Source organism: Aquarana catesbeiana, linkage group LG03, assembly GCF_042186555.1.
Source record: "Aquarana catesbeiana isolate 2022-GZ linkage group LG03, ASM4218655v1, whole genome shotgun sequence".
Taxonomy (NCBI): Eukaryota; Metazoa; Chordata; class Amphibia; order Anura; family Ranidae; genus Aquarana; species Aquarana catesbeiana.
The window spans coordinates 684,090,679-684,105,672 of record NC_133326.1 but is presented as its reverse complement, the minus strand read 5'-3'; the positions used below and the strand labels follow the sequence as shown (position 1 = coordinate 684,105,672).

The 14,994-nt window shown below is 45.1% G+C and overlaps 1 protein-coding gene across 1 annotated transcript in view; it reads right to left on the bottom strand.

The window, feature by feature from the left end:
* LOC141133537 (dynein axonemal heavy chain 2-like) overlaps window positions 1–14,994 on the bottom strand; it is a 345,338-nt gene that overhangs the window by 121,064 nt on the left and 209,280 nt on the right. Inside the window, exons 41-43 of the mRNA XM_073622980.1 lie at window positions 7,233–7,358; window positions 1,800–2,018; window positions 14–131 (exon numbers count right to left, since the gene is read on the bottom strand). Coding sequence (XP_073479081.1) covers window positions 14–131; window positions 1,800–2,018; window positions 7,233–7,358 — 463 coding nt within the window. The remainder of the gene's footprint in view (window positions 1–13; window positions 132–1,799; window positions 2,019–7,232; window positions 7,359–14,994) is intronic.

Sequence of the window (14,994 nt, the reverse complement as noted above, 5' to 3'; positions counted from 1 at the left end):
ACAGTTGATGTACCTGCACAGGCTGTACGCATAAGGCTGGAGAGGATTCCATCTGTCCACTCGCTGGTTGTCAGATCATATTCACCATACAACTCCCCCAGAGACACGGCCTTGGGGTTCAGAGGAAATTCCTACACATAGGAGATAATATATAAAGAAAAAGAGAACCTATGCTTTAATAATCAACATCATTCTCTAAAGGTGAAAGATTTTAGTGGGGTTAGTAAAAACTGTACTGTGTAGAGGAGGGTTGGTGGTGATGTTCAGTGGATACAGCCAAGTTAAACCACCTGACAGTCTCTCTATCACTCGGGGGCCCTTTTGGCTCAATCCCCGCACTGAGTTCTCGGGTCTACATAGTTGTTCTTCCCATTATGAGGGGTCCCCACCACCCCTGCTGGATTTTTATTTGTTTTATATTGTGGGGAATGTAACAAGAGGAGCTGGAACACACAAAGGTGGGTGAGAACATCTCATTTGGGTGGGAACAGCCAATACTCCCAGGTGGAGAGGGACAGAGCCAGAGATCATGGCAGAGAGATCTCGCTGATGGCGCATTAAAGGTATACGTAGGACGCCATTTACAAAGTGGTATGTTTCCCATTAAAAAATACTGCTCTGCATTTTGTTTTGGCATTCACAAAAAAACACTACTAAAATACTGCATTATTTTATGAAGTCCTGCGGTATTTTAATAATAAAAACATGCTGTAATTTAACGCCTGGCACTAGCCGGCGTATTTATTAATATCAATAAATAGGCGTTGTTAAAGAGGGGACGGCCTCCCACATCCTTAACAATTACTAAACAACATGGCTGCCACAACCTTAAGAACTGATGAGTCATCAGCCGTCAGCGGGATTCCCTGTGGACAGCTGAATCTAAAAAAAAGAATTGCCGGAAATAAAAAAAAATAAATAAAAATTGGGGGGAAAAACGCCCCCTCCCCATGCATACCAGGCCCTTCAAGTCTGGTATGGATTTTGAGGGGAACCCCATGCCAAAATCCACACCGGACCCTTATCCTTATCCCCCCCCGCCCTCTTGAACCATACCAGGGTGCTTTGGGGCAGGGGGGCTCTGCCCCCCCTTCAAAGCACCTTGTCCCCATGTTGATGGGTACAAGGGCCACTTCCCCACAACTCTAGTCGGTGGTTGGGGGGTCTGCGGGCGGGGGGGCTTATCAGAATCTGGAAGCCCCTTTGATCTGGAATCCCCCCTCAGATTCTACCCCCCCATGTGAATGAGTAGGGGTTACATAGTACCCCTACTCATTCAACCAAAAAAAAATGTGTAGTGTAACAAAAGACATTAGACAGTTTTTGACAAGTGCTTTATTTAAAAAATAAAAAGGGGGCTTCCAGATTCCTATAAGCCTGCATCCCGGACCACTTAATTTCCGCATGCATTATTATTATTTCCTTCTGTGAATGGATTTTAACGTCTGTATTTACTGAACGTTTTCAGCGTTTTTCAGTAAATACCACACAAACGGTCTAGTGAATTGACAGTTTCAGGATTGTATGAGATATTTAGGCAAAATGTGCCCTGACACCTAAATATCCAAAGCGCGTTCATTCTGTGAATGAAGCCCATAGAAGATACCAGGGGCTGACTTGGCTAGACTATCTATAACTCAAATAGCTCTTTTTAATTAACACATTCCATAATCTGCATTAAGTCAATTAATGATGAAAAATAAATTATTTTAATGACAAGTTCTCTTTAATTAAGGAATTCAATGAAATCAGAGAAAAAATAAATCAGGTAGCAAATATGACTTTTGCTGGTCACTCACCCGCACAAGGTTATAGTTTGTGTCCCCGCTGCGGTGCAGAGAAGACAGCGCCGACTGCAGGCAGCGCCAGGTAGTTGTCTTTCCGCTACAGGTCCTTCCGACGATCATGCAGGAGTGACGTGAGGATTTGGTTTCGTACAGTTGGATGACTTTGGTAACGGTGAACGGTGTGATTTGAAGGCCAGAGAGACGCAGTTCCTGCTCAATCTGTTCCCGGAGCTGACACAAAAATAAAAAAAGAAGAACGGCTTGCATACAGTGTTATATCTGTAGTTATACACAATGGGGGAGATTTATTAAAATTGATGCACACAGAATCTAGTGCAGCTGTGCATAGTAACCAATCAGCTTCCAACTTCAACTTGTTCAATCAGGCTTTGGTAATAAAACCAGGAAGCTGATTGGTTACCATACACAGCTTCACCAGATTTTGTGTGCACCAGTTTTAGTAAATCTCCCTCAATATGAAACATATTTTACCCACTTGGGAAATATTATTAGCAGGGCCTGTTATTATTTATAAACAGCTTTAGTGGAGGTTACCCAAAATGTATGAAGCTATACCTCAATCAGTAAAACAAATCCCTGATCCTCAGGGGTGCAACTACAGATCATTGGGCCCCATAGCAAAAGGGGCCTTAAAGCGGGATTCCGGCCGTAAAAAAAAAAAAATTAAAAGTCAGCAGCTACAAACACTGCAGCTGCTGACTTTAAATAAGTACTTCCCTGTCCTGGGTGCCTGCGATGTTGGCCACCCGAGGCCGACCCGTTCCTCGGCTCTCGGGTCCTGGCACCGCCATCCTAGGTAAGGGAAACAGGCAGTGGAGCCTTGCGGCTTCACTGCCAGTTTCCTACTGCGCACGCGCGAGCGGCGCTCTGTGAATGGCCCTTTGGTGTTCTGGGAACACACACAGTTCCCAGAAGACACTTTAAGCAACCTTCCTACAGTTGGCGAGCCTAATAGTATGTCTAAATGAAGGACAGGTAGTAGGAGGGCTGACAGCATAGTCAGTACACTTCTAGGGATCAGTGCTGGAGACAGAAGTTGTTGGGGGAATGGAGGGGCATCGGTGCAGGGAATTCAATTTGAACCTTCCTTTTCAAGTTAACTACTCAGTCCTCAGTAGCTTACTAGACAGTTCAGTATCTCAGATCTCAGAGCCTCAGTGTAAATTCTAAGCTCTTCTACCCCTTCCATGGGCACAACAAGCAAGTGCTAAAATAGGTGGTGTAGTAATAAGTTAAAAAAATAAAATATATAAGAGTAGTAGCAGCACCAGCAGTAGCTATGGAGACATTATGGGATTTTTTACCATCTAGGGAAGATTCTGTTAGGCACACGGGGTTAATTTCAGTGCTGGCTGGGATGACCAGAAGTTCTGAGGGCAATCAATCTACATTACTATGACAAAATTCTCTATATTGCACAGCCTCCAATGGGGATCTCTGATTACTGACAACCATTCTGAAGTCTCCATCTGTACCTCTAAAATGTCACAGGGGACACAGGATCATTGTCAATACAACATCTGTACAGTACTGAATTTGTAATATGGGGCACTATTCCTCCCACCAAAACAATCGATGGGACACTTATTTTTTTCCACCAACACCAATGATGGGGCATTGTTCCTCCCACTGATACCAATGATGGGGCAATATTCCTCCTACTGATACCAATGATGGGGCACTATTACTCCCACTGACACCAGTGATGGGGCACTATTCCTCCCACTGACACCAGTGATGGGGCACTATTCCTCCCACTGATACCAATGACGGGGCACTATTCCTCCCACTGATACGAATAATGGGGCACTATTCCTCCCACTGATACCAATGATGGGGCACTATTCCTCCCACTGATACCAATGATGGGGCACTATACCACCCACCAATACAAATGATGGGGCACTATACCACCTACCAATACCAATGATGGGGCACTATTCCTCCCACCAATACCAATAATGGGGCACTATAACTCCCATCAATACAAATGATGGGGAACTATACTGCCCACCAATACAAAATGATGGGGGCACTGTTCCTCCCACCAATACCAATGATGGGGCACTATTCTTCCCACTAACACAATGATGAGGGAATATTCCTGGCACTGACACCTATGATGAGGCACTATCCCGCTTTCTATTTAGCTTTGGATAAAATAGAGCAATTGTTCCAAATTGTGGCCTGGAGGCTGAATGCGGACGTTTGCTAGCCTTTATCTGGCTATTTGGGTACTATACCTCCTATTAAGTCCAATGACAGGGCACTATTCCTTCTCCCACTGATACCAATGATGGGACACTATTACTTCCACTGATACCAATGATGGGGCGCTGTTCCTCCCATAGATACCAATGACGGTCACTGTTTCTCCCATAGATACCCATGATGGGGCACTATTCCTTCCACTGATACCAATGATGTGGCACTATTCCTCCCATAGATACCAATGATGTGGCACTATTGCTCCCACCAGTGCCAATGATGTGGCACTATTCCTCCCATAGAAACCAATGATAGGGCACTATTGCTCCCACCAATGCCAATGATGGGGAATTATTCCTCAAACCAGTACCAATGATGGGGCACTATTCCCCCCACTGATACCAATGATGGGGGACTGTTCCTCCCACTGATACCAATGATGGGGCACTATTGCTCCCACTGATAGCAATGATGGGGAACTGTTCCTCCCATTGATAACAATGATGGGGCACTATTTCTCCCACCAATACAAATGATGGAGAATTATTCCTTCCACCAGTACCAATGATGGGGCACTATTCCCCCCACTGATACCAATGATAGAGCACTGTTCCTCCCATAGATACCAATGATGGGGCACTATTCCCCCCCTCTGACACCAATGATGGGGAACTATTCCGCTTTCTACTGATCACGGGCTCTATGTCATTTTTTTACTCCCACTGACCACCAAGCCTGATACATTGTTTATTCCCACTGATCATGGAACATTTTCTACTCCCACTGACCACAATCCAGACTCCCTAAAATCTGAAGGACAGTAAACTGGCCCTGAGTTGAGAAAGTTTGGAGACCCCTGGAATACAGAATAGAAAGTTCCCCTGTCAGTTTATTTTTTCTTGTATTCCATTGAGGAAATTTGCCTTCACTTCCTATCACTGGGACACAGCAGGAAGTAAGATAAAACCTCTCCAAAGTGAGGGGAAGTCCCCTCTTGTCACCAGGAACAGGGGGTCCCCACTTGAAGATTTCCCCTTGACTTCTGTTCAGGTGACAACAATAAAATGTAGGATTTTCACTTTCAGTTCTGGTTCATGGTCACCATCATGAACAGAGAGGGTGAATCTCCCAATCGGGAACAAAGAGAAATAAAAACCTGATAGAGGTTCTAATTCATCTTCAACCCTAAATGAAACAAAAAAAAAAACCTTTTAGCTTTCAATAAATATTAAGATGACCGTAGCAGCTCTGCATCCCGATCAGCGGCGGCCCGTCCATTAGCACCCCATCCAGGCATCCGGCCCCCTGATCTACATACAGGGCGCCCGTAGGAGGAGCCCGCAATCTGGCCACTGCCCGCCACCTGTAGGAGCCCACAACCTGGCCGCAGCTCGCCGCCCGTAGTAGCCTGTCTGATGGGGTAATTTCCCAAGGGGGGGGGGGTCAACGGTCGCTGACTTCCTAATCTGCAAATGCTAGTTACCCGAATGTCATTCTAAAATGTTCGATACTTTAAATCCAACCTCCAGCCATCTCTGGATGGGAAGGCTGGAGGTTGAATGGTCACTGCACACTGAGCTTCTCACAATGTGCATTAGAAGCTGCAGCAAGTCAGATAGATCCTGCCTCATTTTCTGGCTGGAGCACACCCAGCATCATCCAGCTCTCTCTGCAGTCTGTCCCTGGCCCACTCCTTTTGTTCATTGGATTTCAGGTTTTTCAATCATGGAGGCTCAGCATCACATGAGGGTGTTATCTAGGCGGTCTGTAGGAAAATACAGCCTTCCCAGGAACACGCCCTCCTCCAGACTGACACCCGCCCCATCAAGGCATTTTGATATTTGCATAATTCTTCTTAAGAGCCCCAACACTGCTTGTATGAGGGCTGAGGGCTCTTGAGAGGAGTACCGAGGAAGGGTGATCTGATGTTTTCTGGAAGCTATGAACAGCACACTGCCGGTCCCTCCTACCAGCCATGATCAGCCATGATCAGCCTGCATGGTATAGAGAAGCTCAGAGACTCAGTGATGAAAACATTGAGACTAAGATAAGAAATGCAGAGCTTTTTTCTCAGCAGGAACGTGGGGGAACGCAGTTCTGGCACCTCCAGAACTGAATGTATGTAATGACAAGAGGTGCTGGGTGTGCTAGATGGTCTATTGATGCTGGCTGCTGGGGAATCTATTATAGCTGGGGGGATCTATTTTTGCAGAGGAAGAGGGTTTTTGTTGCTGGGGAGGTCTTCTGTTGTTCTAGTGGATCTATTGTGGCTGGGGGTGGGTCTTATGTTGCTGGGGAGTCAATCATTGCTGGGAGGGATTTACTGTTGAGGGAGGGGTCTTTGTTGCAGACTGCTGGAGGGTCTATTGATGCTGGCTGCTTGGAGATCTATTCTAGCTGGATCTTTTTTTTTGCAGGAGGGTCTATTGTTGCTCGTGGGGATCTATTGTTGCTGGGGTTAGGTCTTACTTTACAGGAGGTCAATCATTGCTGGGAGGGATCTACTGTTGAGGTAGGTGTCTAATGTTGATGGCTGCTGGGAGTCCATTGTTGCTGGGTTGGATCTATTGTCGTTGGGGTGTCCATTGCTGCTAGATCTATTTTACTGCCTTTCTTGTTATCATCAACAAATTCCATACAAAATACTTAGCACCACAAAAGTATACTTGGTTCTGTATTCTCTAAAGGGGTGGTACTGGGATGTGGGCATTGGTGGTGCGTCCATAAAGGGCGCAGGAGCGCCACCCCCTTTCTCCTGGCATCGCTCTATCACCATAGATAGAATCATGCATTGCATGAATCTATCTATGGTCGCCGCTGACACTCCCTATTCAGGTGTCCAGCCCCTTTTCGGGCATCGGGCACCTGAATTACAGTGACGGGGGTGTTTTTTGGAAACACCTGATTAGAGCCGACCAAAAAGGTGAACAGCGTGCTCAATGCTGTGCGTTCGCTGTTCACTCAGCTGTGTGTTAGCAAAGCGAAGGAATTCGCTTTGCTAACACTTAAGCGCCTCTCAGCCAATCAGGTACTCGGGTCTGTTACTTGTCATCTGATTGGCTGAAACTCAGAAGGGAGGAGTTCCTGCACCTATTCTCTGAGAAAAAAAGCCCTGAAGACATGCAAGAACCAAGGAAGACAAAATATAAGCAGATTAAACTTCAGCTTTAAATAAACAGAGTACACATTACACATGTCTTTATTTCCTGGGCTCACCTTGCCGTAATCTGCTGACGGTGCATCTATGCCCGGGAAAAGATCATGCATGATTCCGTTGAACAGAGGGAGATCCACAGAGGTGAGTTTGGCTATGTTCATGTCTTTCATTGACATGATGAGAATCTGAGGAGACAAATGGTGGGAGATGAGTTGTGAATTGGCACTGCTTTCAGACAGTTTATTAAACTGGGAGGAGCTGGGAACACAAGTCTAGAATCTCACTGTAATGCTCAAAAAAAGAACACCCACCACCTTCCACCTGCTGTAAAAATAAATAATACTATATACCTGCATACATATAGAGAAATCTTTTCACTCCTGTCTCCCCTCTTAATACCACAAATGTCATCAGACTGCCTAATAGCTTCAGCTAGGGGCTCAATTGCCAGAACAAATAATAATGGGGAGAGGGGGCACCCCTGCTGGATACCCCTGAATAATGGGAAGAATTCAGTGACAGAGCCATTAATTTGCATACATGCCCTTGGCGCTGAATAGAGTAGTTTGACCGAACATATAAATCTATTAACAAGGCCAAATAACCCCAGGACCTCCCATAGGTATGTCCACTCAATGCTGTCGAATGCTTTCGCAGCGTCGAGTGACAGGATGGCCCGTTGCCCTGAATTATCTGATGGCAACTGTAAATTCAGAAAAAGTCTTCTTAAATATTTTAGCGTTGACGTAGTAGGAATAAAGCCGGATTGGTCCGGATGGACCAACCCCTGCATTACTCTGCTAAGTCTCGTGGCCAATACCCTGGCGAGAATCTTCACATCCGAATTCAGAAGTGAAATGGTACACAATGTTATTCCCAGCCAGGCTTCGCATTACCGTAGAGGACCATGCTCATTTCTTTGAGGACCCAAGAGCAGCCATGTCCTGGGTTGATCGTTTGGATCCCGCATGAGGCGTAAGTACTTTATGGAGTGGAGCCGATATCTCCCCTGTTCACATAAGGCACCTGCTGCAGACATTCCCTTGCTAGTTTCTTTAGTGGGATCCATTTTGGGGGGCACCTGTTTACTGTTATTTTGCCGTTCATCCCTTTTGCTGCCCCTCTGTGTCCAGTTCCCCGGACCTATCATGCTACGCTCAGGAGTCCGTACATGCTGAACTTTCAGGCCTGTTATCTCAATATGTTCACCATACATACTGCTGTCATATTATCCTTCCCTATACCCGATGGAGCAGCTCATGCTTGCTGCTACAGTCGTACAGCCACAAGGATTGACCTGTGTCTGAAAGGCACTAGTGCCCTGCAGAGAGACTTTGTGTTGACCCCCCAAGAACTTACCAGTCCCTCTCTTCCCTGAAGTGTATTGCCCCAGTTGATGTCCTCATGCAAGGCCTTCTTGCATTGGATTATGTGCTGGAGACTGTTTAATGACAATTTCTTTCCTTTTCTTTGGGGGTTGCAGTTTGTTTGTTACGGATCTTATGCTCACACAAGTTAGGGTGTGTGTAGCGCTGGGTGGGAAGGGTGTTTGTTTTCTACCATGATGAGACAGACTTTTACTTATAAGCAACACAAATGTTTAAATCTTAATGTATGTATGCCGACTTTGATGTATGTCTCAAGTGTGCCTGCTTTGGTTGTGCCTGGCGCCCCTAAGTGGCTGGAACTCTCTGGGGGTCGTGTCTCCACCAGACCGATAAGCTGTCAATTTTCACCTTTTAAATGGCCCGAATCAACATCTTGACTTGGAATGTCTAGGGGTCTCTGTGCACTGCGGTTTTCTATTTTTTAAAGTCTCAACGTGCAGATGTCACAGTTCTGGTCGAAACACATGTGACGGGCTCTATGCAGTGCGCTCTGAAAAGGCCCAGGGTAGGTTGGGCATTCCGTGCCACCCATACTGCCTACTCCAGAGGCATATATGTCCTCATAGCCAAATCAGTCCCTCTTGAGGTGCATTCGGTGGAGACCGACCCGCAGGGAAGATATGTTTTTTTTACTTGCCTTTATCTCTGGTAACCCCCTGATGATATTGGCCTGGTATGTACCACTGCCATTTAATGCCAATATTTTGCATGCAGGCTTCTTATTTATTGCAAAACACCCCTATGCACAAACCATATGGTTAGGTGACTTTATTATGGTAGCTAATCCTAGTCTTGATAGACAGGACAGGGAGCACTGTGCACCACAGGGGAATCGGGCAACCAGGTCTAGTCACATATTGGCAGACATGTCCCTTCTAGATACATGGCGATATTTGCATCCTATACGTAAAGCTTACTCGTGCTTCTCCCCCTCTCATTCCACAATATCCATATTTCAGGCGGTAAGCCATCAAGACCCGGGGCCTTTCCATTAGGGGAATCTGCTACTGCCTGGATAAGCTCCTCCAATGTTAAGAGGGCATTCAATTCCCATATGTCAGTAGCAGGGAGAGAAGGCAGGTTTAGAGGGTCTAGGAATTCCCTCAACCATGACATTGGATAATCAACTTTGCTCTGATATAGGTTACTATGGAAAGTACCGAATGATTTCAATATTTCATTCTGCTTATTAGTACAAGTGCTCTCTGGCGTAGTAATAGAAGAAATACAATTTATGTTATCCTGAGAATTCGCTATTACCGCTAACACGTGTCCTGTTCTCTCTCCCTCCTCAAAACCCCGGCACTTAGAATAGAATCTGGAGCGGTCAGCTTTATCTAAGGTTGTTCGTCTATACATCATTTGTGCATCTTTCCACGCTGAGCAACTGGAGGGGGTAGGGTCCTGAATATTTTGTGCTTCCCTCTGCTGCACCACAGTTGCTAGGAGGTTTTCCCATTCTACCTTAGATTCTTTGTGGACACCAATAGCTTTGAGCAACATACCCCGCAGGTACGCTTTCATAGTGTCCCAGACCACCTGGGAGGAGGCAGAGTTGTCATTAAGCCAACAAAATTCAGTTAGGGCCTTACTCATTTTGTCCCCCTGAGGCAGTACCTGCAACCAAAAGACAGGAACCCGCCAATTAGGCTTAGTCCTTGGTTTAATTCTGTCTAGAGCGACTAGAACAGGGGAGTGATCCGACAATCCCCTGGTCATGCATTGTAAATTGGACACCCAGGGAAGAAATTAATCTGTGCCCAAAGTGAGGTCTATTCTCGATAGGGTCTGATAGGTACGGGAGCAGCAGGATTATGCATGGGACAGAGGGTTCTTAAGTCTCCATATATCATGCAGTCCCGGTTTCCTACAGTGCCATAGAAGGGAGTCTCAACCTGAGGACCTGCTGGATACTTGTCCATGCTGGGATTACATACACTATTAAAGTCCCCCATAACCAGCAAAGAGATCCCTGGGTAGTCTGCCAAGAATGCACCTATCCTCCAGAATACCTTGCTGTTATATGAAGGAGGAATATATACAGATCACAAAATGCATTGCATATAGAACAGTGTACAGAGCAGTAGAACAAATCTGCCTTGTGGATTGATCACGGTTTGCCTGCAGCAAAACTGTATTTTGTAAGAGATTAGTATACTAGAGCCTCTAGCGCAGGGATATGCAATTAGCGGACCTCCAGCTGTTGCAGAGCTACAAGTCCAATGAAGCATAGCAAGACTGATAGCCACAAGCATGACACCCAGAGGCAGAGGCATGATGGGACTTGTAGTTTTGCAACAGCTGGAGGTCCGCTAATTGCATATCCCTGCTCTAGCGTATGCTGAGTACACAGAGTGGTACTGGGTAAAAAAACATTCTATTCTGCAATAGAGAAACAGTATTGTGAGTTAAATGTGTTTCCTGCAAGCAAACGAATGATGAAGCATATTGAGAAAATGCAGTAAACATGGCACGCTTTTTGATTGGGTCCTTAAGTCCTCTAATGTTCCAGGACAAAATTACCATTTCGTCAGCCATTCCCGTGTTTGAGCATAGGGCAAAAAATAATAGGTATGACAACAGCCACAAAAAGATAGTGGATGAGTGCCCTCCAATCCTGCTCTGGTAGAGTATTAACACTCAGCACCAATAGAAGCATACGTATCGCAGTGCAGTATTTTTTGCCCCCGCCAATTATCATCAGAAGCATACCAGGTCGTGCAGAAGTCCCATGATGAAACAGCATATGAATAAAAAAAACAATAAAAAAATAGAAAACAAAATTGAGAACAAACAAAACCAGCTTGCATCCCAGAACTCTGGATGTCTAACAAGTTCCCGCAGGTAGGAATGGGGGGAAGATGATCCAGGCTTACAACTGCACGTGGATCCCATTGGTGGAAAAGAATTTCAACTCAAGATACGTAAAGTTCGGTGTTGATATCCGTACATTAACTGCCTTTAGCTAGGCATCTCTAATCAACTGTATATCCAAAGTAAAGAACGACTCCGCAAACCAAAGCATTTCATGAGGGATTAGCAGTGCGGGGAGGAGGAGGTAAGTGTTGTTCATTCCTGTCGCGGCAGGAGGCAGCCACCTTAGGATTTTCAAAGAACAGTGTTTCCCCCCTAGCAACGATTCGGAGCTTAGCAGGGTAGAGCATGGCGTATTGGAACTGAAGATTGCGAAGGCGCCTTTTAACACCCGGGAACTGAGCTCTTTGTTTTTGGACTTGAACAGAGTAATCCAGGAAGAAAGAGACTTTGGAGCCGTTTCACATCAACATTACCCATGGTGCGGGCTCAGGAAAGAATCTTGTCTCTGTCTCTATAGTGGGGCATTTTTTGTATAAACGGACGTGGCAAGTTGCCCGGGGGGCAGGGGTCTAGCAGGGATTCTGTGCGCCCTTTCCAACGCAAAGAAGGGAGTAAAATTTTGCTTATCAAATAAATCCAGCAACATAATAAACTCAGTAGGATGCTTGCTTGATAAAAAGTAGGATTCCTTCCTTCCATGCGCTCAGGAAGGCTCAGGATACGCAGGTTGTTTCTCCTGAGTCTGTTTTCGAGATCATCAATGCGATTAGCGTGATGGTTCGTTTTCAGACCGGCTACTTTGAGATGTCGCTGAAGGGGGCCCATCTCATTCTCTACATTGTTCACCCGGTCCTCCAGAGCAGAGGTGCGCTCCCGCACTTTCTGCATATCATGGCGCATGATAGTGACATCCTCCCTAAGATGGTGAAACTGAATAGACTGGGAAGCCTGTGTGTGATTACAGTTCTGCACAGTCATAAACACATGCTTGAGTGTCGGCTCCTCTGTGTGGCTAGGTAGAGAGAGCTGGCTGAGAGCAGGGTCATTCCTCCTTAACCCTCCTCCAGCCTCCGGCCATTCAACCACACCATCCCCCCTCTGTTACCTCACATGGTATAGCAGCCCTCAGTCTCTCAGTGTCCAACGTTCCTGATGTTGCCGGGGGTGACATCCCACTGGTAGAATCGGTAGATGCGTAGAGAACCGGAGCTGCACTCCAGGCAAAGCGTTCCAGCTGCTCCGCAGCATCTCTGCCCCAGTCTTTAGTCAGGGAGCGTGGTGGCAGTGGGTTGGCGCCATCTTGAGGCCCAGGGTGCGGCACCGCTCCGATGTCCTTCAGCCACTTTGCCATTGCCCTGCTAATCGGATGTCGCTGCAGGGTCATTCCCGCTGGTGAGCCACTCCATTGGAAGGTAATTGTGGGCGTTAATAGCTCCAGGAGATGCCTCTTTTGCTGATAATTAAGCAGATCGCCCCTTATGATGTTACCGACCGGGGCATGGGTTGACAACATTGCGAGGGGGCAGGGTCACCAGCTGACGTCATCGGGTGACTCTGCCCGGGCAGAATTAAAATTGATCGATCATTTTTTGACCAATCAGTACTAGAATCATTATGAAAATTTGGCATTCGTAAGAAAATTAATAAACGAAACAAAATAAATGAATTCCAAAAACAAATCAACGACATTAGTAACATAACAAATCTATCCAAAAGGAAACAAATGTTTCCGTTCTGCACATGTCTACTCTGCAACTATTGGCATATTGGCACTATATAAATAATGTATAATAATAACAACAATATACTACATACTGTATATATATATATATATATATATATATATATATATACACAGTCATGGCCGAAATTGTTGGCACCCCAGAAATGTTTCCAGAAAATCAAGTATTTCTCACAGAAAACACATGTTTTGCTATACACGTGTTTATTCCCTTTGTGTGTATTGGAACAAAACAAAAAAAGGGAGGAAAAAAAGCTAATTGGACATAATGTCACACAAAACTCCAAAAAATGGGCTGGTCAAAATTCTTGGCACCCTTAACTTAATATTTGGTTGCACACTCTTTGGAAAAAATAACTGAAATCAGTCGCTTCCTATAACCATCAATAAGCTTCTTACACCTCTTACCCAGAATTTTGGACCACTCTTCCTTTGCAAACTGCTCCAGGTCTCTCTTATTGGAAGGGGACCTTTTCCCAATAGCAATTTTAAGATCTCTCCACAGGTGTTCAATGGGATTTAGATCTGGACTCATTGCTGGCCACTTTAGAACTCTCCAGCGCATTGTTGCCATCCATTTCTGGGTACTTTTTGACGTGTTTGGGGTCATTGTCCTGCTGGAAGACCCAAGATCTCGGACGCAAACCCAGCTTTCTGACACTGGGCTCTACAGTACGACCCAAAATCCTTTGGTAATCCTCAGATTTCACGATGCCTTGCACACATTCAAGGGAACCCAGTGCCAGAGGCAGCAAAACAACCTCGAAGCATCATTGAACCTCCACCATAATTCACTGTAGGTACTGTGTAGGTACTGTGTTCTTTTCTTTGTAGGCCTCATTCCATTTTAGATAAACAGTAGAATGATGTGCTTTACCAAAAAGCTCTATCTTGGTCTCATCTGTCCACAAGACGTTTTCCCAGAAGGATTTTGGCTTACTCAAGTACATTTTGGCAAACTGTAGTCTTGCTTTTTTATGTCTCTGTGTCAGTAGTGGGGTCCTCCTGGATCTCCTGCCATAGCGTTTCATTTCATTTAAATGTCGACGGATAGTTTGCGCTGACACTGATGCTCCCTGAGCCTGCAGGACAGCTTGTATGTCTTTGGAACTTGTTTGGGGCTGCTTATCCACCATCCGGACTATCTTGCATTGCAACCTTTCTATCAATTTTTCTCTTCCGTCCACGCCCAGAGAGATTAGCTACAGTGCCATGGGTTGCAAACTTCTTGATAATGTTGCGCACTGTGCACAAATTCAAATCTAGATCTCTGGAGATGGACTTGTAACCTTGAGATTGTTGATATTTTTCCACAATTTTGGTTCTCAAGTCCTCAGACAGTTCTCTTCTCCTCTTTCTGTTGTCCATGCTTAGTGTGGCACACACAGACACACAATGCAAAGACTAAGTGAACTTCTCTCCTTTTTATCTGCTTTCAGGTGTGATTTTTATATTGCCCACACCTGTTACTTGCCCCAGGTGAGTTTAAAGGAGCATCACATGCTTGAAACAATCTTATTTATCCACAATTTTAAAAAGGGTGCCACGAATTTTGACCAGCCCATTTTTGGAATTTTGTGTGATATTATGTCCAATTTGCTTTTTTTCCTCCCTTTTTTTGTTTTGTTCCAATACACACAAAGGGAATAAACATGTGTATAGCAAAACGTGTGTTACTGCAATACTTTTCTGTGAGAAATACTTGATTTTCTGGAAAAATTTCTGGGGTGCCAACAATTTCGGCCATGACTATATATATAGATATATATATATCTATATATATATATAGATATATATATATCTATATATATATATAGATATATATAGATCTATATATATATTTATATATATATATATATAGATCTATATATATCT